Source organism: Eublepharis macularius, chromosome 18 (genome assembly GCF_028583425.1).
Source record: "Eublepharis macularius isolate TG4126 chromosome 18, MPM_Emac_v1.0, whole genome shotgun sequence".
Lineage (NCBI taxonomy): Eukaryota > Metazoa > Chordata > Lepidosauria > Squamata > Eublepharidae > Eublepharis > Eublepharis macularius.
In genome coordinates this window covers 37604209-37626910 of record NC_072807.1, presented here as the reverse complement: position 1 = coordinate 37626910, position 22702 = coordinate 37604209, and the positions used below count along the sequence as shown (strand labels likewise).

Here is a 22702-nt window from a genome sequence, read left to right as displayed (position 1 = left end):
GAAATCTGCCAATGGGGAGGGACTGAAACTGACTTTGCTGAAATGTATCCGTAAGCTACCTAGGGAAAGGTAACATGTATACCTCTGCAATAAATATAAATAAAACCATCCCTGCACGGTATCGCACAACGTGAAACAAACCAAAACAAGATGTTCATCAATTCCATAGGGAAAAAAATACACAGGCGCGCCTACCTTCAGGAAGTGTAGGTTTGGGCTGGAGAGACACGATTGGGTTATTAATGGACTGAGGTTGAGTATACTGCACGGGGGGCACGGGGGGAGGAGGAGGAGTCACTTGTGGCTCGTAGCGCTTCTCAGGCACACCCCTCTCCAAAGGCTCCATATCTATCGACTTCCCCCTGTGGGAAAGACGGAAAGAGGACAATTATCAACTTCAGAACTCTACTGCCCACTTCACCTTCTAGGTATTCTGCCTGCTCTCCCCTACGGATCTTTCTGGGCTGGTTTCTCTATGAGCCTGCTCTTAAAGCAAAGCAGTCAGTTTGTAACCCGGAGTCGCCTCTTCTCTGCCAAGATGAAGGTAACACCAACAGAAAGGCGGTTCTTTGTGCTTTGATAAATGTGCACGCCCTTTGTGCGCCGGAGCAGAAGAACGGCATCATTTGCCCACCTTTGTGCAAACAATCCCCTCTCCTATGAAGAGAACATTTGGCTCTATGAGGGTTAGCGTGAACCTTGTAAGCATCCAGAACGAGATAAAAATGATATTAAAAGCACAAGAGAATTTACGGCAACATTGATTTGTTAGTAAGATTAGTAACACAAAGCAGTAAGGATGCCAAACAAACCCAGATGACATTTGGAGTGTATTTTGTTGGTGTAACCAATGTTACATTTTTGCATTGCCCATTTTACTTGAAAAATAAGAAAAAGGGAAGCAATTTAAAACCAAAACAAACCACTTGCTCTACGAATTAGATGTGCCACAATTCAACAGACCCTCCTTAATACACCCAGTATCAGGTACCTACAATGTCATCTCATCCAGAAGTGGAAGAAGCTTAAATAGCTTTATGTGCATAATTTCAAACTAGCCAAAAAAGAAAATCAAAATTTTCAGGGTTTTTTTTTCTTTTTTGTACACTTGTCAATTACCAGTCCTTTTTTTTATCCAGGTTAAAATTTTGAATGTTGTTTCAAGTTTTCTGCACATAATGCCAATGAGAGAATGTGACAGGAGAGAAAGAGGACAACTTAAAACATCCTCACAACCACGGCGTTCTTACCACTTGACGTTCCTTTTCAAGTAGCCATAGCTAGTGTAAGAGCCAAGAAATCTAGGCGACGGGCAAAGCGAACGGCAATAGAACAGAAGAAAAAGGGTCACTCTAGCTTAAGTACATTTCTTTCAGCGCAAGTCCTCAAAAGCAAAGAACTCTACAGACCAGTGATTCCCAAACTAAGTGCTGGAGCATGGAAGACTGGTCTAGGAGAAAAATAGCAAAGAGTCCAGTAGCACCTTTAAGACTAACCAACTTACTGTAACATAAGCTTTCAAGAGCCACAGCTCTCTTCGTCAGATGGTTCTCGAAAGCTTATGCTACAATGAAGTGGGTTAGTCTTAAAGGTGCTACTGGACTCTTTGCTATTTTGCTACTGCAGACTAACACGGCTAACTCCTCTGGGTCTAGGAGGGGCAGCAGTGTGCCCTGCAGAATTAAACCCCATTGGCTGAAGCTGCCTCTTGGAGCTTAACACCGGTTTCCCCCACAGACAGGCAGGCATAAGGATACTCCAGGATTCCTCAGTGCAGCGAGCCACACAGCTGAAGTACAAGCAGGGAATTCCAGATGCATCGCCCGTGCCCAGGACGGCCGATCTGTATGAATGGGACCAGGTTGCGTGAGACAATAGTGATGAGGCAAAGGTGACTGCCCATTCTTCCAGGGAACAAATTGAAAATTTCTGAGCACAAGAGTGCAGCCGAATTTAATGCAGAAAACACAAAGAAGCCCTTGCTCGAGTTGCGACAAGTTTGGGAAACACTGGTATGGATGTTAGATTGTGGAGCCCTCACGGGAAAATGGCATGTTAGACACACTCTACATTTCTTGAGCAAGCAAAAGCCTTTAAAAGAACAAGCTTGTCTTCACGACATTAGCGCACTGTGCTACAAACAGGCCCATGCAGACTGACTGCTCAGGTAGGTTATTGCCCCAAGAGAATATGCATGTGAGATGGCTGCCGTTACAGGCATCGGAGGGCCCCAGAAAGCGCTCATGCGTTCCTCCTCCTTGCTCAATGGCTCCCCCAATGCCGGTCCCTTTAGGCATGCAAAAATAACAGGCCATTCACACACTTGCTTTTTAATGCTCGAGCGTTCTCTGCATCATTCGTTCTACCATGCAAGACCTGGAGGAAACCTGTTTTCCCCCCTTCCTGACCACTGGGGTGGTGGTTCAGCTGGCTTAACAAGCTGACAATAAAGATAATGCCTAGCTCCATAGCATGCCTCCCCAGTATAAACTCACCCTGCAACTGAGTTTCAGTTTTCACTCTCTCACTTATGCACTAGCTTTCTACCCAAGGGGATGATTGTGTGCGTTTTAAATGAGGGACTATTCAGGAACAGCATCCCACACCTGCATTCTGATGGTTACTCTGCTGGTTGTGTAGCTATAACCTGAAACATGGCCAGAATTTCACAGGAAGGAGCAGGTTTGCTTAATAACCACACCTACCAGCAGGGGATAATGCACCCCTATTCCAGGTGACAGGGCCCGCCTAAGCAGACTCACACGCTGCGGAGCCCGTTGACTTGAATGGGCTTAGAAGAGAGTAACTCTGTTTGGATTGTGCTGTTAAGAGCACTAGTGGTGGAAACAAATGGGTCCCGAGAACTAAGAAACAGAAACTGCGGCAGCACAGTGGTGAAGTGCCTGGGCTGTGAACTGACACTCTGCTGGTTCAAATCCCACTACTGTGAGTTTCCTGCATTGTGCAGGGGGTTGGACTAGATGACCCTAGAGATCCCTTCCAACCCTGTAATTCTCTGATTCTACTGCCATGTGCTCAGCAGGCAGCCATAGGTGAGCCCTTCCTCTCAGTCCCTGCTGTACCGTGAGAATAACAACAGCACTAACTTTATTCTCTGCTCTGAGTGTGATGCTAATCTGTCCAGAAGGGTGGTATACAAGCGCAGTTATTATTATTCCAACATAACCAGCACTGAAGAATCACCACTTCAGGGCCACTTCATGTCGCTGGAATCTAACTGGGTTACCACAAGACCGCACACTTCTGCTGCAGCGGACTAACACGAATACTCCTCTGGAATTAGCAGAGAAGAGGAGTTGCTCCTTCCTCATACCTACAATTCATATTTCAATGCGCTCCGTGTTGCTTACGGTGCCTTAGCGAGAAACAGCAGATGGCGCCATTGCGACAAAAAGCGCACCAAGAACAAAGCTAACCAGCCGCTTTGGAGGCTTGCATTCAGTTCCCTGCCTCTCCTTTCTGATGTTTAACCATGATGACAACACAAAGGCCTGGATCAAGAGCTTGGTGGGGCTTAACCTGCAACATCACAGCAGCAAAGCCCAGGCGGCCCCAGACTACAAGCAGCGTTCTAGCCAACAGCCCACGGGGCTGAGCTGCAGCAGGCGGGGCCTCGCCCATCTGCCAGTGATGGGGATCGAATCCCGAAGCCCCAGTCCACTTCTAGGCTTGGCAGAGCAGCTCTGGGACCTGAGCAGCCGACCGCCACGCTTCCGGTTCAGACTGAGGATGCTCTGGCATGCTGGAAGAGCACAGCCAGCGTGCTACAGCAGCTAGCCGTAGGGTTGGACTGGCGCCGGTGAGACCTGGGTTCAAATCCCCACTCTGCCATGGAAGCTTGTGCGTGACCTTGGGGCCTCGCACACCCCATACATGCCAGGGTTGCTGTGGGGATAAACAGAAGAAGGAGAAGACCCATCGATGCGGCCCTGAGTTCTCTGGAGAGAGGGCAAGCAGGAGAGAGAAGAGGAGGGTGCTTCCCCGAGGCCAACAAGGATTTGAAGCAAATGAAAGCCAGCGCCAAGACCCCACTGCACCATCTCAGCAAAGGCCTTCCCTAGGGCAGTTGTCCAGTGCAGGACACGAGCAGCCTGCTTCCCATCCTCCCCAGCCCCTATAAATGGAGCAAGGGGACAATACAGCAGACATTCTAATAATGAATACGATCCTCAGCAGCCCTTTGTTGTTGTGAGTCTTCACAACAGCATTGTGTACGCTTTAAGACATTTGCTTGGTAATCCCATTTAAGTAATGAAATACACCAGCCTACGCGTCTGAAGAAGGGAGCTCTAACCTGAAAGCTCACACTCTGAAAATCTCACTGGTCTCTAAGGTGCCAGTGGACTCAAATCACGCTGTTCTACTGCAGACCGACACAGCTACCCACCCAACCAGCCGACTAATACTTCCTGTGCCGTGGTACATGGCGTTCTCAGCTGCTCCGTAGTAAAATATTTTCATTTCGTAAGAGTTTGGCATAAAAGGATATCCAATTCACACACATGTTTTATACAAGGGACTGCTAAGATCGTTACATTACACACTGGTTTTATGCCCAGAATCACCCCGGGCGAAAATCAGAATGAATTCACTTGCCTGTGGTACAGGACTCTGCTGGGCTTTCAGAACGCCCCGTGTTTAAGACCGTTCTCAGAGGCGGCTCTTCCCCTGGTCCAGAACACATCCAAGGTTATATGTCCCATGATAAAAATGAATATAGGGCCACCATTATCTTTTCTGCAAGATGAGGGAGGTGTGGACACAAAACCTTCCCCCAATCTCACAGTGCAGAGATAAACAAAAAGGAGGAGCGTTGGCGGAAGCTATCCAATCCTCAAAAGATTCAAATACTCACTTACAAGCACGTGTATTCTAAAACACAAACTCTTTAGTACAAATGACTAGGTTTATGGTGGGCCTTTAAGCCATGATAATTGTGTTTCTGCAGGAATCCATCAGACATAAGATGCCAAAGAGGAAGCTTTGCTAAAGCAGAGCTTGCAAGTGAAAACATGCTCTGAGATGAAAGACTTACTTGGAAGAGTAGTTGGTGTAATTCAGCTGATTGTGGAGATGGACTGGCTTAGCAGGTTCAGGGTGATGGCTGGCAGGGACCTGCGCGGCAGGCTTGTTTTCGTAGCTCCGGCGGTCGAAATAGGAGAGCTGCTTGCGATAGTATTCCTCGTCCTCCTCGGGATCGTAGTGGTTCGCCCGGACAATGTCCTCGGGAGGCTTCGCTTGAGGTCTTTGTGGTTCTGGGGCCCTAAAAGCCAAACACAAACTTAAACATTTGGGGAAACAGAATCAGTAACTGACAAGACTGATTTACTCCCCAAAGATCGTGACGTGACCCACAGCCCGACTGCAGCTGTGTAAAAATCCCCAAGGCTTGCTCGGTTATAACCCCTTTGGGGCATCCCAGCTGCTTTTCTCTAGCCTTCTTGACAGAGTTCTAGAGAACCCACAGCCTCTCTCACACACTAGGAATGGGAACCACAATGATTAACCATCTACCTCGCCAACGTGCATGTATGGAAATATATATACAAACGGCTGTATCCTATGAGACTGTCCCCTGCTTTTCCCTTCTCCCAAGAGCCCCCTACAGCCGGCAACGTTAGGGGGCAGGGGTTATCTGTCAGATAAAAGAGCAACGAAGGAGGGAAGCTGCAGTCAGCTCAGGCAATTCGCTGAGATTACCCCCCTCCTGCCTCCTGTGTCAAGTGAAATATCTGAAGGTAGAATACTACAATACATTTAGAGTTACTGCATTATATGCATGTATTCAAGAAAACGCTGAAATAATATGGTACCAAAGCAGTCTTGTGACACCTTAAAAACTAGTAAACATTCTAGCCAAAGTGTCCATGGACCAGCACACGTCGCAGACAGATACAGGCAGAAGGAACAGACGAGGATCGACTTCGTTAATCTGACAAAAGTGAGCTCTAGTCTGTGAAAGCTTCCGCCAGAATGACACCGTGTGGCACCTTAAAAGCAACCAAGTCTCCTGTGTATATCCTCTGGATATAACAAACAAAAAACAAGTCTCCCACCTGTAACTACAACTAATTCGCTGCTTGCTTCCCTCAATTCTTCCCTGACATGAAAATTCATTCAGTGGACAAATGAAGCTGCAGTTATTCCTCCAGCATTGGGCGTCCCCTTGACTGGTCTGAGCCTCACACCAGCCTGGGGCACTCAGCTTCAACTGTGCAGCTCACAGAACGTGTCTCATGGACTTATCCCACCAGCCCCTGGTTACCAAGTACCACACCCCTATATACTATATAATTGCGCTTCTGCAGTTACCTGTAAGCTGGTTTCTCGTGTTCGTATTGATTTTGAGAGACTGGTTTAGGAACACTCACTGGGGTGATGTTAGGTTTAGGCGCAAGCTCTGGAGGCTGCTAAAGAACAAAATCAAAATGACTCCAGGAATTTTAAAACACTACATGCGACCAGCGTTCCCGGGTAGATTCTTGCAATTAGGAACACAGCCCAGGCAAAATTAAGCACCTTACTGGGAGAGAATTTTCATAAAGTGCTTAATGAAATCAGTTCATAAAGTGCCAGTGAAATCAGTTCGGCTTAAAAGCTGGGCATTAACAGATCTATTTCCAACAACAGTTTAATTTTGCTACAGCTTTTCAAGGGCTTTGCATGAATTATCCTCACAACAATACTGCAAGCTAGGCCAGCATTACCATCCTAGCATGTTCATGGACAAGCTGAGATCTGATACAGGGAGTTTTGGACGGTTGCACTGTATCATCTCTCTAATGCACCAAGATTTCCTCTGAGTACTCACACCACCGTTCTGATTCAAATCACACCAATTTAATTCACTGTGAGGCTGCACCCCTCATCCCTAAAAGTCCAGTGTCAATAACATCCTTAAAACCTTAGAAGAACATGTAAAAGAGCCAGCAATTTAACAGTAAGAACAGTTCAATAATAGAACCAATTACTGGCGGGGGGAAGGAGAGACCTCTCCGGAGGTTTTCAAGCATACAAGTGTAGTACTGGTTTACTCTTACTGTCTATTTCTGTATATGTGATATTTCTCTGGTTAGCGGGGTTTCCCCTTTTGGTGTTTCTGGAGGTTTTCAAGCAGCAAGTGGACAGCCATAGGCAGGGTGTGTGTGTGTGTGTGTGTGTGTGTCCTGGAATGGATTTCCAGTACTGAGCAAAAAGGGTTGGACTAGATGTCCTACAAGGTCCCTTCAAGCACGGGGATTCTATGCAATCCCAGAATGTCTTAATAGCTGGCTTCCCTCCCAAGGAAGTCTGGGGTCGCTATGCAGAGACCACCTCTGAATGCCTCTGGCCTTGAAAACCCCATGGGGTTGCCATAAGTGAGCTGCAACTTAATGGCACTTTCCATCACCACAGAGGAAAAAGACCTCCTCTTAAAGCAAAGCTTTGTTTGTTGGTCACAGAGGCCGTTAAGAGCTAAATGTAGGCTGTAGTGTCCAGTCCCTTTGGGGCAGAACCAACGAAGCATAAACTCTACTTCATTCAGCTAAACCCTCATCTCAGATCACTTTTCAAAAAGATAGCACTAGATCAATGCTGCTAAGACTAGATGTCACTGGCAAGTTGGGGTACCTGTACATCCTCCAAATTCTAGTGTCTATTCACTATGTTTCTAGGAATTTAAGATGAAGTTAGGCAACCCAAGGGGTTGTGCCACACAGTTACTAAGGAGCAGCTCATCGCTCTTTACCTTGACTACTGGGACATCGTTTGAGTCCTTTATCTTTTCCAGTGACGACGACCTTTTGTTTTCAAACATTTTAACCCTCGTTAGCACAGACTGCGGCTTCATGGCTGGGTCATCCTCTTCTTCCGCTGGTTGTGTAGGCAGTGGTTTACTGTTGGAAGGCAGAACTTCTGGTTTGCTTTGTGGCAGAAGGGGAGGGTGTACACCAGTGGCATTGTGAGAAGGTTCATACTGTCCAACTTTTGCAGTGAACCCTTGCGGGAGACCCGGATCGTAACTTCTGGGCTGTGACTCGAAGTAATGCTTAGGCGGCTCAGGAGACCTGGGCACGGCCGAGGAATAGGCGGGGGCCTCCGCTTTGTATCTACCGTGAATCTCATATCCAGCGGCAGACTGGTCCTCGTATCTCGGCTGCGGCAGGCTGACGTTTTTAGACGCATGCTCGTAGCGTGGCCTGCTGTCGTAAGCCACCACGGGAGGCGGCTCTTCAAAGCGAGGTTGTGCTGGGAAATAGCATCTGCGGTCTGTGCTCTCTTCTGCATTTTGCCGGGGATCGAAGTCTCTAGAAGGTTGGTTATCGTAAGGTGGTCTGGGCTGGTAGGGCTGCTTCTCGTCGTAATATGCCCAGTGGTCATCGTACGGAGGAACACGCTCCTCGTAGTGGAGACGAGGGTCATAGCCACGAGGAAACTGGTCTACGTAGTTTGTGGACTCATACCTGTATGCCACAGGTTCATAATCTCTACTGGGCTGTTTCTCCGTGTACTGGCCTTGTGGTTCATAGGTTAGACTGGATTCTTTGTCCTGCCTTTGTGTTGAGTGACCATGCGCCGGCGGTTTCAAGACATAGTTCTGCCTAGGTGGTTCCTCATTGAGGTATGGCTCTTCAAGGATGTAGGGATCCTTCCTGTACATCTGAAGGAAAACACAGTATTTTGCTTGAGGCATGTGAATAGCTGAGGCCATTAAAAGCGAAAATGCCGTAGCGCACACACTCCCAATCAGCGTATCACCCCGCAAGTCAAGGTTCTTTAAAAAAAAACACCTGGATAGCACAGGTCATTATTTTTCAAGGTGATGATGAATCTAAAATCAATGTTGATCTAATGTGTTGTTAAATTTATAGTCAATTGGGGTCCAGTAGCACCTTAGAGACCAACTAGATTTCCAGGGTATGACCTTTCGAGAGTCAAAGCTCCCCTCGTCAGATATCTGATGCATCCGACGAAGGGAGCTTTGACTCTCAAAAGCTCGTACCTGGGAAATCTAGTTGATCTCTACGGTGCTAATGGACCTAAACCTTACTCTTCTACTATAGACCAACATGGCTACCCACCTGAAATTATAATCAACTGTTCATCTGCTGAAAAACGCAATTAGTCTAGAATCACGGTTCTCATTGTGGGAAGGAGGTCCTACCAAGAAGACACTTCTCAGAACCCCTGAGCATTCTCATCTTGCTTGATGCCAGCATTTAAATCTACTGAATTAGCCTCCCTGATTGTCTCCTATCAGCAGGGGGGCCACACAACCATCCACCCCCATACACGAGTAGTGATTTGGAACATCAATCTCACGTCTCCACCCCTCCTTTTATGAGTTGCAGGGGTGACGGGAATCCCGTTCTGGGACACCAGAAGTTACATCGTAGAGCTTGTTTTATGCCGCTGAGCTTAGATTGCGAACTCTGTGATTTTATTGCCCTGTTTATTGTACTGATTGTATTTTATTTTGTATGATGTAATCCGCCCTGACCCTGTTCATGGAGAGGGCGGACTATAAATTTAATAAATAACAATAAGGGATCAAGATATCAAATTTGAGCTAGATCTCTCTATCACAATTTGATGGCCGTAAAACCCTTAGTGCACAGATATGAGATGCTACGGTGAACGGAATACTTCCCTGATGTTGTGTGCGTGTGTTTTCTTCCTTTGAGAAAATTTCTTCCACATTTGGTTGTTTCCACCATAAAATGTGACCTTTTAGTAAGGCTCAAAACTTTTTTTGGGGGTGTGTGTGTGTGTGTGTGTTAAGATTTGTTCAAGAACCTTTGGCATAGTCCAATACATTCCTGTGACCAATACTCTCAACAACTGGGGACCATCTCCTTTTAATCACAGGAAGGCTGTAAAGCAAAAGTAGATTTGGAAGACAGCTCACGTTTCTGCAAAAGTTAAAATCATAGGGAAAAGATAAGCCGCGCGCTCATTTTAAAAAGCTCTGAAATGAAATGATTCTGCAAAACCGTCCAATTTACACATCTGATTTCCCGCAGAAGTATTAACGGAGCTCATGCAAACTGAAAAATAAGGAGTTAGGTATTACTAGGTTCTCTTTTGTGAGCTGTGCAGATGAACAGAGAAATCAAGAGGGAGGTTTTAGCAAGGGGGGGGGCAAAGCAAATAATGATCACGTGCTGGCTTGACGTGGAGCAGTGAAACGGTGCAATGCTACCGCATAGGCAGAGGTACCTTTGCTGGGTCTATGAGCAGCGGCAAGGACGGCGGCTCTTGGTCTCTTAGCATTATATGAGGTGCCTCAGTGCTGGGCGTTCTTAGGGGGCCGGCTTGTGGCTGGAAAGAGTTGCAAGGAGCCAGGCCCGGCTCCTCCAGTCTGACATTACTGAGGCTTACACTGGGGCGAACGGCGGAAGCTGAGGAAGCTGCAGGGTTTGGTTCTGGCGACGGGGAAAGGTAGGGGGCTGCAGGTGTGGCTTCTGCTTTCTGTGAAGTGTTTAAAATATATAAAGGGTTTGGGTACAGTCGATACAGTTTGCCAGTTCATGACAGTACAAGCCACATCTAAGTTTCAGGTTAATAAAGTCATGCACAAGTCTTTGAATGAAACATTCTTTAGTAAACACCATCTCTCAGGAGTACTCGGATATACAGAAGGTTCAATAAAGGGCCATCTGTTTGGGCAACCAGGGTTAACACTGAACAAACTCCTGCAGCGTCCTGTAGAACTGCCAGGAGATTTTGGATGGGGATGTGGGATAAACATCCAGGAACTCTTTATGTACATTTCCTCCCAGAGAAGTAAGTAGCAGCTCGGGGCAGGTGAGGGATTGAGGTTACAAAAACCGCAAAGGAAATGTAAAAATCTTCCCGAACCATAGCCCAAACCTAAACTGAGGGAACAGGGAAGAGGAGCAATCATTTAACAAGAAACCTGCAAAAGAGATCCATTTGTCGATCTTCTACTATGTCAATGAGTTTGACTCTGAAGCCCATTTACTTTAAAAAAGGGGGTGGGGTGGGGTGAATCAAGGAAGAAAAAGGGTATCGCCTAGAAGATGATGTTAGCTTGATTCTGACTAGTATAAACTTAACACAGGGATGAAATATATAGGACACTGTTGACAAAGCTTGCATTCAAAAGTCTGCAGGGACAAGTGTTTTCTCCTCACCGGCTGAGCAGTGCCCGTCTTAAACCCGGGTGACTCTATCCTGTGATTTGGTTGTGGCTGAGCTTGTGGTGCAAATGGAGGGTACGTCGGGTTCTCGTGATGGATTCCCGACGTGTCTTCTCTTACGGGTTCGGAGGACCGTGTGATGGCCGATTCGGGAGGAGTTCCCACTTCGTCGTTGAGGGTCTCATCCAGCTCCTGGTCTGTGTAGGCCCCGCCTTCTGTGTCCGTGTCCTCGTAGTCAGAAGTATGTCGACTGTCCGTGCTGTACATGGAGTACTCGCTACCCGGAGCCGACAGGTAGGACAGCCGGTCGTCATGGAGGTCAAGGTCGTCGCTTGTAGCGCCATCTGCCTGTGTCAAACATATCAGATTTTATTGTCGCAGCTTGCAAGAGTCTTTTCCATCCCACATTTCCCAAACTGAGATTACATCTGCAAATGGAGAGGTTCACATCTGCTTTTTGGAGGAAAAGGATTTCACAAATCTGGGAGTTTCTGCAAACTTCACATGCCAGCTAAATCAAGTACACACAGGCCCAGGCAGGACAAACTGCTCTAAATTGGACTCTGCATTCACTACTGCTTCTCAGGACAGATTTTTGAATCACGGCGAATTGCTGCCCTGAAAATGTCAGTTTGAGATAAAGCCACCCCTTACATAATCTATACATGTTAGCAAAATGCTAGTTGATTCTGGAAAAGCGGAAAGGCAGGCAGTGGAGGGATGCTAGAGCTCAGTGGCTGCTAGACCTTGCTGGGGCAGAAGGGACCCTTGTGGCATACAGCACTTCTCTTGTACAGAGGCACGTTGTTGCAACCTCTGCTCTCCACTCCAACATCACGGTGGGAAGACATCATCCAATCAGACTGTCCATTTGTAACAACGGTGAGTTGCAGGAGCCTGCAAGATTACACCTGCCACTTTCCGGTTCGGAAATTCAATCATACGTATCTCAACCAAGGACGGAAACCTCGATCCTCCCCACCCTGCAGATTTTTACATAATCTCCAACCACATGTATCCATTCGGAAAGTGGTTCAGAATTTTATTCCAGACAAATCGCCCATTTTTAGGTATCGCACTCTGTTCCAATAGTAACTCTGACAGAAAGGGAGAACTGCTTCTATCCAAGGAAGAAAGAAAACCGCCTCTCTGTATGAGTCCAAGCACCAACTGTGTACTTCCCATAAGTGTCTGCTCTCCACACCCTCTTTTACAGAGGTTACATCTGCCCTTGTTATTCCTAGGGCTGTTCTAGGTGAGGCAAGGGCTGCACCATATTTATTCTCCCTCCAGGAGGGAAGTCAGTGGTGATGTTTCAGACAGCCTTCATGAGGCTTTGTGACTGGTTTAACGCAGTGGTCTTTGGCCTTTACAGACCTGGGACACATTGAGCTGCAAGCATGTGACAAGAAATCACATGTCAGAGGGGAAAGTCAGAATTACGACCCTCCTGGGGTTAAGTCCAGAATAACGGATGGGAAAAACAAGCTAACAAAGATTAGAGCCATCGAGGAATCTTCTCCACCACTGCCTGGCCTCATCTTACTGTTCTGCTAAATGTGCATTAAACAACGAAAGGAGGCACATAATTCCTCGCTGTCTACATGTGCGTGCGCAACAGTAACAAATTCAAAAGGCAGCAAGAAAAAGGCAACTCCACAGAGGCTTTCTGATCCACACCCGACTGATAGCTTAAAGGCCATTCATTCAATGGATAAGCAAAGATTTCTATAGAACGAGTTTTGATTTTAAAAATGATTCTATCATTTTTTCCCTGTGTTTGCATATTTCATGGAAACTGTCTCAAGCTTCGGGGGGCGGGGGGAGTAGGCTACAAATGCTTTCAACAGCAATAGTGGAAATTAAGATTCCATACCTTTCCTTCCGAAACCCACACTAACTGATTCTGTTGTTGCTGAACTGCGTCCTTGAGGGCACCGTACCAGCCATCATTCAATGAATTCAAGTTAATAGTTGCTGAAACAAAACAACCAAAGAAGAGGAGAGTGTTTTTGCTGAACTCAGAACTACTGCTGAATTCAACGTGGCATTGCAAATTCTAGGACATTTATACGTTTGACTCTACTAATATCTTCATTAGAAACGTTTGCCTTTTCATAGAGAGAGCAAAGCAATATCACAACTTTAGTCTGACAGCACAACTGTATCAAAATGGCATCTTATTCTGAGGTCCTGACATATTGGCGATTTAAGCTCTTTCCACAGTTGACTTCATTTATCCTGTATTTTCACAGGGTGCCAGTACTGAAAAATCCCATGGATTCTGCCTACAATCCCTACGGAATCCACGATCATTTATAATTTTGTATGGCTGGTGCTACTGTGAAATGTAAGAACCCATTTGGGTACCAGGCTCTTATGCAATTTTAAAATTCACGCGAGGTGCATTAAATACAGAAATCTGCTAGAGTTATTGATAACTTTTACGGAGTGTTTTTTAAAAAAAATTTAGGTAGTGATAAACATCAGGGATTCAAGTGTGCAAGTTCGTGTAAAAAGAAGGAAGGAAGAAACCTGGATACGTTTTCCTCCCACCCTTTTTTCTCCAAGAAGTTTTTAAAAACCGTGACTGCTTAAACTGGTGTAAACTCTCTTAGACGAGTTTACACCAACACGAAGCGATGGAAAGACCACCCTATTGGCAGGCTGTCCACTGTCTCCAAGAATAAATTCACAGAACGTGCTACTTTCTACAGGAAATGTCTTTCGATTCCTCTTCTTCAATGGTTCCTTCCGCGTGCTCACCTGTGAAGAGGTGATGGTTGTTTTTCCGCAGCTTGTGGGCCCTCTCGTATAGTTTTCTGGCACTTTTCCGGGATTCGGGACATAGCCTCATTCGCATGGTCTTGACGCCCTGCTTGGAATCTGGGTTCAGGAACACCACGATGGGATACCACTGTGCGTAATTCAACCGGTCCACTGCATTTGGAGTGACATCCAACAAGGCGTGTTTGTCCTGCAGAGAGAGCAGCACAAGGAAGAGCCGTATATAAGCACAGCCGTTATTCAGGAAGTGACGGAATCCAGCAGGCAGTCCCAACGAAACTACTGTACGAAGACGCAAAAGTCTCTTAGAGGTGCGCCTCACCTGTCGGCCAATATAATACATCATGACTGTTGTTTGAGTTACTGTGGCCACTAGCACGCTGAATATGAGAATATGTGGTTTGGGGAGTGGATCTTTTGAATTTTATTTTTGTGTGTAGAATCTTGCCGGCTGTAACCGCTCCATTAAAAACAGTTTCTCCAGGCTAAACGTACCCAGCTCCTTCAACCTTTCCTCATAGGACTTGGGTCTCCAAACCCCTCACCAACTTTATTGCCCTCCTTTGGACATGTTCCAGCTTGTCCACATCCTTCTTAAACTGTGGTGCCCAAAACTAAATACAAGTGAGGTCTAACCAGAGCAGAGTAACGTGATACCACCACGATGCAGGATCTAAACAACTATACTCCTGTTGATACAGCCCAAAATTGCATTTGCCTTCTTAGCCACAGCATCGCACTGCTGACATGTTCAGTGTATGATCTACCAAGACCTCCTAGATCCTTTTCACACGTACAACTGCCAAGAGAAGTCTCCCCCATCCTATAATTATGCTTTCGATTTTTCCTACCTAAATGCCGCACTTTACATTTCCCTCCGTTGAAATTAGTTTTGTTATTTTTAGCCCAGTTTTCTAGCCGGTCACGATCAATCATGAATGTCGCACCCACCCAATGCTGGCCTTTTCGGTGCCACATAGGGAAACCGGCGGGCATCGGTATTGCCCACTGCTTGTTGCTACGGAGTGTGTGAAAGCGGTTTGAGCACTGAATCACTTACTCGGTCAATTATCTGTTTTATCGTATGAAGACGAATAATGCCAGAACTACGCTGGTCTGTCCCCGCATCCCTTGGTTCGCTTTCTGTTGAAGAGAAAGCCGTCAGCATCGCCCACTAGTCAGTTACGCCCAACACTCTTCCCTCCCACCCCCGAGTAACAAGGCATCTTATTTCTTCAGCATCACAAGAGCTTTTACAAGATTTTGGGCAGCCCTCTCCAAAACCAATGCCTTGCGGGAAAGTGCCCCTTCAGTTAAAGGCTATGAGGTCAAAGCGGGCTGGCAGAGGACTCAGTAGGGAGCTTGCTTCAAATTAGATCGCATGGGACAAGATGGAACTATAGTCTCGCATTCGATATAATGCAGCTTCATGCGCTCGGTCACTTCTTTGGCTGTTTCCGTGGACATTTCCTTAGAGGTGCTTCAATATGCACAGGAAGTATCTATCACTCACATGGGCACTTTGATTATCTCTCAACAATTCCACTAAATGCTCTGACATTGTTGCGTTGGGGCAGGGGTGGGGGGGTGTTACTTTGAAAGGGGACCAAGAGTAAAGAGAATGCTTACTTGCAATCTGGTAGATATCGGGTTCTTCTCTCGCCAGCTTCTCACGTGCAACGTCCGCAATTGGTCCAAAGATGGTTACAGGCCTGAGAAATCCAGCTAGAATAAAAAGGAGCGCACACCCATGAATCTCCCAGGAGTCAGTTCTCCATGTCTTCAATCTTCTCTGAAGCAAAACACCCACCTTCTCGAAGGACAACTCTCTCATAGGCAGGGAACTTGGTTTGCACCGGTTGAGCAGAAAGATCCTCTCTGCTTTTTCGAAGGTTTCTCTTTGAACTGCGCAGGCCTCTGAACCTCCAGAAATCAGCACGGTCCCCTCCAGCGGTCTTTGGAAGTGTGTACTGCACACTTGCTAGCTGCTCAGCTCTGTGGAAGAAGGACAGGAATGGCAGCAAACATGGGAACTGGGAGAATGTGTGTGTTGTATCCCTCCACTAGGATTAAAACAATTTTATCGCCCCTCCCTAGAGTCTCAGCGTAAAAGAGCTTAAATTTCACAGCTAGAAATTTCAGTGATTAAAGGTGTTTATTCCTCAGATTTTAAAAGAATTAAGATCCTGTAGTGAATTCCTACATTTAACTGTTCTAATTTGCAGAGAGTTTTTACCCAAGGCGTTTAGCACAACGCAAATGTATAAGACTTTAGCCTGAAAAATAATACCATGTTTTTTCCTGAAAGGATACCTGTTTTTATTGGGTATGATGCCTCTTTCCACCTCTTTGTGATTCTTTCCTATCCGAATAGCCAACCAGGATCCAAGCTTGCCATTGTATAACGTATCCACCACTCGGAACACCTCTCCCTTGTTGAAGCTAAGTCCGTAGGGCGATTCTTTTTCATATTCAAAATGAGTTCTAATATAGAAAGAATCTCCTACATCCGATTCCACAATGCGCCGATAAACTGCAATAAAGGGGGCGGGGGGGGTGGGATATAAAACTCCATTACAATGCTTCCTAAAGTTTACAAAAATCGTGACTGAATTTAAAACCTGCAAGTGCCACATGACAAACTCTCCATGTGTGTTATGTTAAACAGGATCTGTTACTTGTACGATGCTACCCCAAAGCCCCATTGCTTAAAAGCCAGTGGGAATTACTTCAGTGTTAAATTGAGAAGCTAAACTTCTTCCATGTTCCGCCAGATGTTTTGCAAAGGAGCAAGCCCAATTTAGCCATAGGAAACAAGCCAGCAAGGCTGAACCTTACATTAGCCAGGCATTACAGATAAATATTTTGCAGGCCTCTGTGAGGCAGACAGCGGAGAGGTCTCTCTTTCATTGTTGAATACTGCCTTTGTGGAAGCTGACTAAAGCTCAACACTTTGTTTCAACCAAGTCCAGTGATAATATTTTGCTGTCTTTGAATTCAGTTACCTGGCTAAGAAAGGCTTCCGCCTGCTAAACGAGACTCGCAAAGGCCATTTCCTGTCTTTCCCTGAGATTCTAGAGAGGAGTTCTTGCCCTGGCGTTGAGCAAATTACTTACCATCCTTTTTCTTCTGTGCCAGAATTGTTACCTCTTCCCCTTTAGGGAGATCAAGCAAAAAGAGCACGGCTTCCTCACGGATGATATTTGTGAAATCGACATTATTTACCTAGTGCAAAAGCAAGAAGCTTTTTTTTAAAAAAAAAATCACTGCACTCCAACTGTACATTTTCTATATTTGCATGGTGCTACTTTTACACAGTAATAAAAGCACTTCTTTCATCTGAGCACTGATCGACTCATGAGTATGGTTTTATGACTGTCCAGTACAGGTTCTCATAAGAATGAGAGGAATCACCACATGGGACCAAAAGTAGATGTTCACCTAGTCCTCCCATCTGTAGCCAACTAACCAATTCTGGAAGCAGCGCATGAAAACGGAGGTATCCTGCTGCCACCATGAACTCAGAGGTTCCATTTAGTTCTCTTGACTAATATCAGGGTTTACAGGCAACATCATTATTTTAAAACTGTCACAATTGTGGCACCCTCCTGTTGGAAGGCACTCATGCTCAGCAGGACCTGTGCATTTTTATCTACCTGCATTTTTTATGGCGATATGAAGTTACCAGAAGAAGCGAGCTATGACTCACAAAAGCTCGTATCCTACCACAAATTTTGTTATTCTTATAGGTGCTTCTGGACTCTTGCTCTTTTCTACTGCATTTTTATGTTATTTGCAGGGTTTTGTAGGCTGGGGTCGGGACTAGAGTGGTTTTTAATTATTGTATCAGGCTGTTTTATTGTTGATTTTATTGAATATTAGATTTTTGAACCATTTTTAACTGTTGTAATTGTTGTGAACCGCTTTGAGATTTTAACGGAAGAGAAGCAGTATAAAAGCTGAATCAATCAATCAATACACAGCGTGCGACCTTTAGGCCAAGCAAGTGGAGTAGTGTGCTGTGCTCCCTCTGTGCATCTGCAGCATGTTTGCACCCAAAAAGGCCCATACGATCAACATCCTATTTTTAAGACTCCAGCCTACCCTGAGAATCTGATCGCCTTCTTCCAAGCCTTCTTTAGCAGCAGGGCTATCCTCGAGGACGCCAGCTACGAATATTCCAACGTCATTGCCGCCAGCCAGCCGCAAGCCAACGCTGTCCCCCTTTTTGAATTTTACAAGCTTCATGCTTGGCCTGAAAGATTATGAAATGTTTTTAAAACCACACATTATTATTATTATTTATTATATTTATATCCCACCCTCCCCGCAAGCGGGCTCAGGGCGGGTTACTTCACAACAGAAGATAAAATATACAAGATAAAACCACAATTAACACAGCTTTCTAATAAAACACCTGCTCACCGTATAAAAACCATATAACACCTGACGGAGGTGGAGGTGCGGCTTAGCCGTGTGTGGTCGCTCATATATGGGGGGTAGATGGTCAATACCCCCTACAGACATAGAGGAGACCGGGAGAGAGGCTCATTTGGTGGAAGCCAAGTTTACTGGAAAAAAGCTCCCTTTCCCTCTATAAGCCTTTTACACATCATAGCGCATAAATTTTCAGTAAGCCTGAAACTCTCAGTCCAAACAGCTCAGAGACACTGAAACACTCCATAGCTATATTAACGCAAGGATCACGTATTTTGATGACTGCTTTGTGCCTATTTCTGTCTGACCACAATCACCTGGGTGTAAAAACCAAGCACCCCACGTCATGCTTTTTCCTCTTGAACTGCCTCCTTATGGCGTCATACTGGGGTAAACTGGGAGCTATCACAGTGTGGGGAAGAAAGGACATTTCTCCTACACTCTTTTGAAACTTGGGGGTAACATTTGCCTCCCTTTACAAGCCACCCTGAGCCCATTCGTGGGGAGGGTGAGATATAAGTAAAAAAAAATAAATAAATTTGCCCTTTGCCCTTGTTGTGACACCGCTACTTAGCACGGGAGGGTCCTGCTCAAAGCGGCAGAGCTTCCTGGAAATTATGGCAGCTGGAGAACATGCACAAGCGGGTAACTAATCTAAAACGTAAGGGTGCTTCTAGCAAGGCAGGTGAACGTCAGGCGGCTCAGTGCTTCTGTGAGCAGTACAAGTTGCAGAGCCAGGCTCCTCAGGCCAGTTCCTGCCCAGCTACCGAAGCGCAGTGGGGCTGGAGAGATGAGCAAGGCTGCCTGGGCTTATCTGATTATGGGCACAGGGACTTCAGCAGCACAAGCAGCGGTTCCATTACCGAAGCATTCCATCCTCGTGGGTCGAGTTGGGCAGAGGGCCGTCGGACGGACTAACCGGTAAATCCACATCCGGCTGCCCTGGCTGAGCATAGACTGGCTTTGGCTCTGTTCAGAAACAAACACACACACACACACACACAAAGATGAAGACCTGATGGAATAAAGCGCACTTTTTAACAAATGGAACACAAATGCAGGAGTGCTTTGGCCCGTCCTTTGAAAAAGTTCACTCAACAGCATGCTTCATTTATTTAGGGCTCTAGTCAGGGATTTTTTTCTGGGGAAAGAGGTGGTGGAACTCAGTCAGGACTGCACTTCGGGTCAGCTGGAACAAGGGGGGAGTTTTTTAAAGTTTAAATCACATGGCCGGTAGCCCTGCCCCCTGATCGCCAGACAAAGGGAAGTTTAGCTTGCCCTCCAGAGGGCAATCTCAACTCCCCTCTGTCTGGAGATCAGGGGGTGGGGCCACCGGCCATGTGACCTTTTTTAAGAGGTGCCAGAACTCCGTTCCACCATGTTCCCACTGAAAAAAAGCCCTGGCTCTAATATCTTTAGCTTATTCTTCCCCCTCACCTCACCCCTGTCCTGTAAGGAGCATTCCCGGTCCACCATTGTGTCCTGTATCAGAAGAAAGACTGAAGTGAGGCCTTGTAGAGAGACCAGGGCACCAGGTAGAATATGTACACGTGCCCTGTGGTCTTTCGGGGCCTTGCAAGAGACTAGCAGCACCTGGAACACTAAGAGTTTCTTTCCTTCTTTCTAGATTTGTATCTTGCTCTCCCTCTAAGTTCAGGATGGCATACAGGGCTGCCCCCGCCCCATTTTATCTTTACAACCACCCTATGAAACCGGTGACAGGGTGAAAGGTTCAAGGGTAACACTCCCCCCCCCCACCCATGAGCTTCATAAACCAAGGGGGGATCTGAATACGGGTCTTCCTAGTCTCTAACCACTCCATCATAATCTGAAGAAGAGAGCTGTGGCTGACGAAAGCTCACACCCTACCACGAATTTTGTTAGTCTTACAGGTGCTACTGGACTCTTGCTCTTTTCCACTGCTACAGACAGACTACCCATTTTGATCTAACTCCACCATAATGAATTTCAAATGTGGTGGCAGGCCCCAAAGCCCACATCGCCAGATGCGTGAATTGTTGCACACCATCGTCAGATGTGCAAACCCACAAGGATACAGGCAGAACGAGGAGCAGCTCTGAAGCAAAGGAGCTCTGCATCCCAACACACAAGTGTGTGTTACATCATGCTGCAGGACAACTTCCTCCCCGAAGTGGATGGAGACCACTTACAACTGGCAGTGAATCGGCCAAGCCTGATGAATCAGGTCCACGAGAAGGGAGACTTACTCTCTGTGGCAAGCCAGTCACTCCCAATCCCTACCAAACCCATACTTAACATAGCACCCAATGTGCCTGGGAAGGCCACTTCTGCGCTTAAGGCCAACAGAACTTAGCCAGCATTTCACAGGGGCCAGGCAGAAGAACATGTGTGTGTATCAGGATTGACAGATCTGGAAGAACCACAGTTGAAGGGTCACACGCATCTGCACAATGGGGAAAAGGCAGCCTCTCTCTCCCTTCGCACGAGTCTCCAGTTTGGGATGGTTTGGTAATCTGAAGAACAGCTGCTGCATGCACCCACAAAGTGGCACGGGCAATGCCAGAGCAGCTGAATCCCAACAATAGTGTGTTATTACAGATGCATGGAAGGCACCCCCTATGTTACTTTGTACACTTGGGGGGGGGGCACACCGACCTGGAAGTGGCGGGGTTTGTTTCTCGTTTCTTTCCACCACCGATTCTTCTACGGATTTTGAAAGGGGGACGTCCTCCGTGTTCTTCACAGGCGCAGAGACCGCTCCTGGCTTTGCTATTCTCTCGTCGTCTCTGCTCCGGAGACTAAAGTCAGAAAAACAAACGCCCACAAACTCCGTATAAAGTTGTAAGAATAATTCTATCAAAGGTATCTGGAATCAAAATATTCTTTCGGGCACAAACGGAATGGCCGGGGACATGCTCTAGATTTTCTTACGCTAAAAAGAGAGAGGGGGGGGATGCTGGCTGGAGCGAGAGGCCGAGGGCCGGCCATTCTGGAAGGCTGAAGCCCGAGGGGGTCAGTGGAGAAGTAAACTGCGATGAGTGGAGTTTCTTAGTCTACAGGCCCTACAGTAATGGAGTGAAGAGCCGCTGCCAGAGCTTCGAGGGGCCTGCAAATTGGTTTTGCACAGGATGTTTGACTCCATCCACTCAGCTCCATTTCCTCCCACCAGCCCAAATATTTTAGCTGCTTGGGCCTAGCAGAGGACCCCAAAAAGCAATTTCTTTCCTGTCCCGCATGCAACTTTTGCCCCCTCCCATGCAACTTTTCCAAACATGAAACAGAGATGTATTCAAATCTAGTTATGAAAACCACAGGACAGACCTGAAAGAGACACAACCATCTCTCCGAAACCCAGGTCCCAAACACCCTCCAAGCCCGGGCAGTATTTGACAAGAGACAAGTTCAAATCCTGACTCCCTGGGCCTCCCTGGGGCCAGCTGCTCTTTCTCAACCAGGAGGAACAAAATGAATCCTTTTTAGAACTCAGCCCTCTCAAGCAATGCTAATATGAGCCGCTGGTATAACCAAGGGCTTATAAAGCAGACTAAATATGGCTTAGGAGAACTTTATAATTGCTCCACTCCCCCACCCCGCATTACTGCCAAACACGCTGGGAAACGGCACAACGTTCTCTTCACACCAAATCCATTTTCTGCAGCCAGAGGGCACCACGGCTTCAATATTGGCAAAGCTGCTCAGAAGCAGCCAGCGTGTATGATAAACGTGGAGTTGCGGCTTCCGCTGCCTGGTAAGCACAACACAGCAAAGTGGCTGGAAACGGAATAGATGTGCGTCAAAAGGCTAAGAGTGGACATGACGCATTTTGGTCGAGAGCTTCAGTTGACCACGTTTTGTTAGAAGAAACACAATCCTTGGGAAATTTCTATGCTGGGTTTCTGAAGACCTACTTAAGGAAGCTCTCAAAGTAAAAAAAAAAATTTTTTATTTATTCATGCCATTTTTAGTCCACATTTCTCACTGAGACTCAAGGCGGATTACACAATGCAATAAGAATTGCCAGTCATCAAACAAGCCATAAAAGCTTTCAGAAGTGATATTCACAAAACAGGCTTGAAGCAGATTGTTAAAACACACACACACACACACACTTTAAAAGACTGGACCTCTTCAGCCTATGATGGGGATTTTTATTTTTTACCAAAAGTGATATATTTTAAGAAGGTTTCAAGGCAGCATACAAGAGCCAAGACAATAGTTGCGGGGAGGGACCGAAGTATTTCACATTGTTAAATAAGCTGGATGGAATGTGTGGTGACATATCCCTAAACTTTTTGTTTTGGAGACAAATCAAAATGGTGTGCAGCTGAGGG

General features: G+C 46.4%; 1 protein-coding gene across 10 annotated transcripts in view; it reads right to left on the bottom strand.

Moving 5' to 3' along the window:
- Nucleotides 1-22702, bottom strand: part of TJP1 (tight junction protein 1) — a 102628-nt gene that overhangs the window by 9984 nt on the left and 69942 nt on the right. For 4 of the 10 annotated variants that reach the window (XM_055002555.1, XM_055002557.1, XM_055002560.1 and 1 more), the window contains exons 9-24: nt 21027-21169; nt 19253-19358; nt 18057-18207; nt 17069-17177; nt 16266-16485; nt 15763-15947; nt 15582-15677; nt 15013-15095; nt 13932-14142; nt 13042-13142; nt 11160-11513; nt 10222-10473; nt 7751-8662; nt 6334-6431; nt 5057-5284; nt 196-362 (exon numbers count right to left, since the gene is read on the bottom strand). In XM_055002555.1, coding sequence (XP_054858530.1) covers nt 196-362; nt 5057-5284; nt 6334-6431; nt 7751-8662; nt 10222-10473; nt 11160-11513; nt 13042-13142; nt 13932-14142; nt 15013-15095; nt 15582-15677; nt 15763-15947; nt 16266-16485; nt 17069-17177; nt 18057-18207; nt 19253-19358; nt 21027-21169 — 3416 coding nt within the window. The remainder of the gene's footprint in view (nt 1-195; nt 363-5056; nt 5285-6333; nt 6432-7750; nt 8663-10221; nt 10474-11159; nt 11514-13041; nt 13143-13931; nt 14143-15012; nt 15096-15581; nt 15678-15762; nt 15948-16265; nt 16486-17068; nt 17178-18056; nt 18208-19252; nt 19359-21026; nt 21170-22702) is intronic. The other 6 variants (XM_055002556.1, XM_055002558.1, XM_055002561.1 and 3 more) reach the window with 3 other exon arrangements.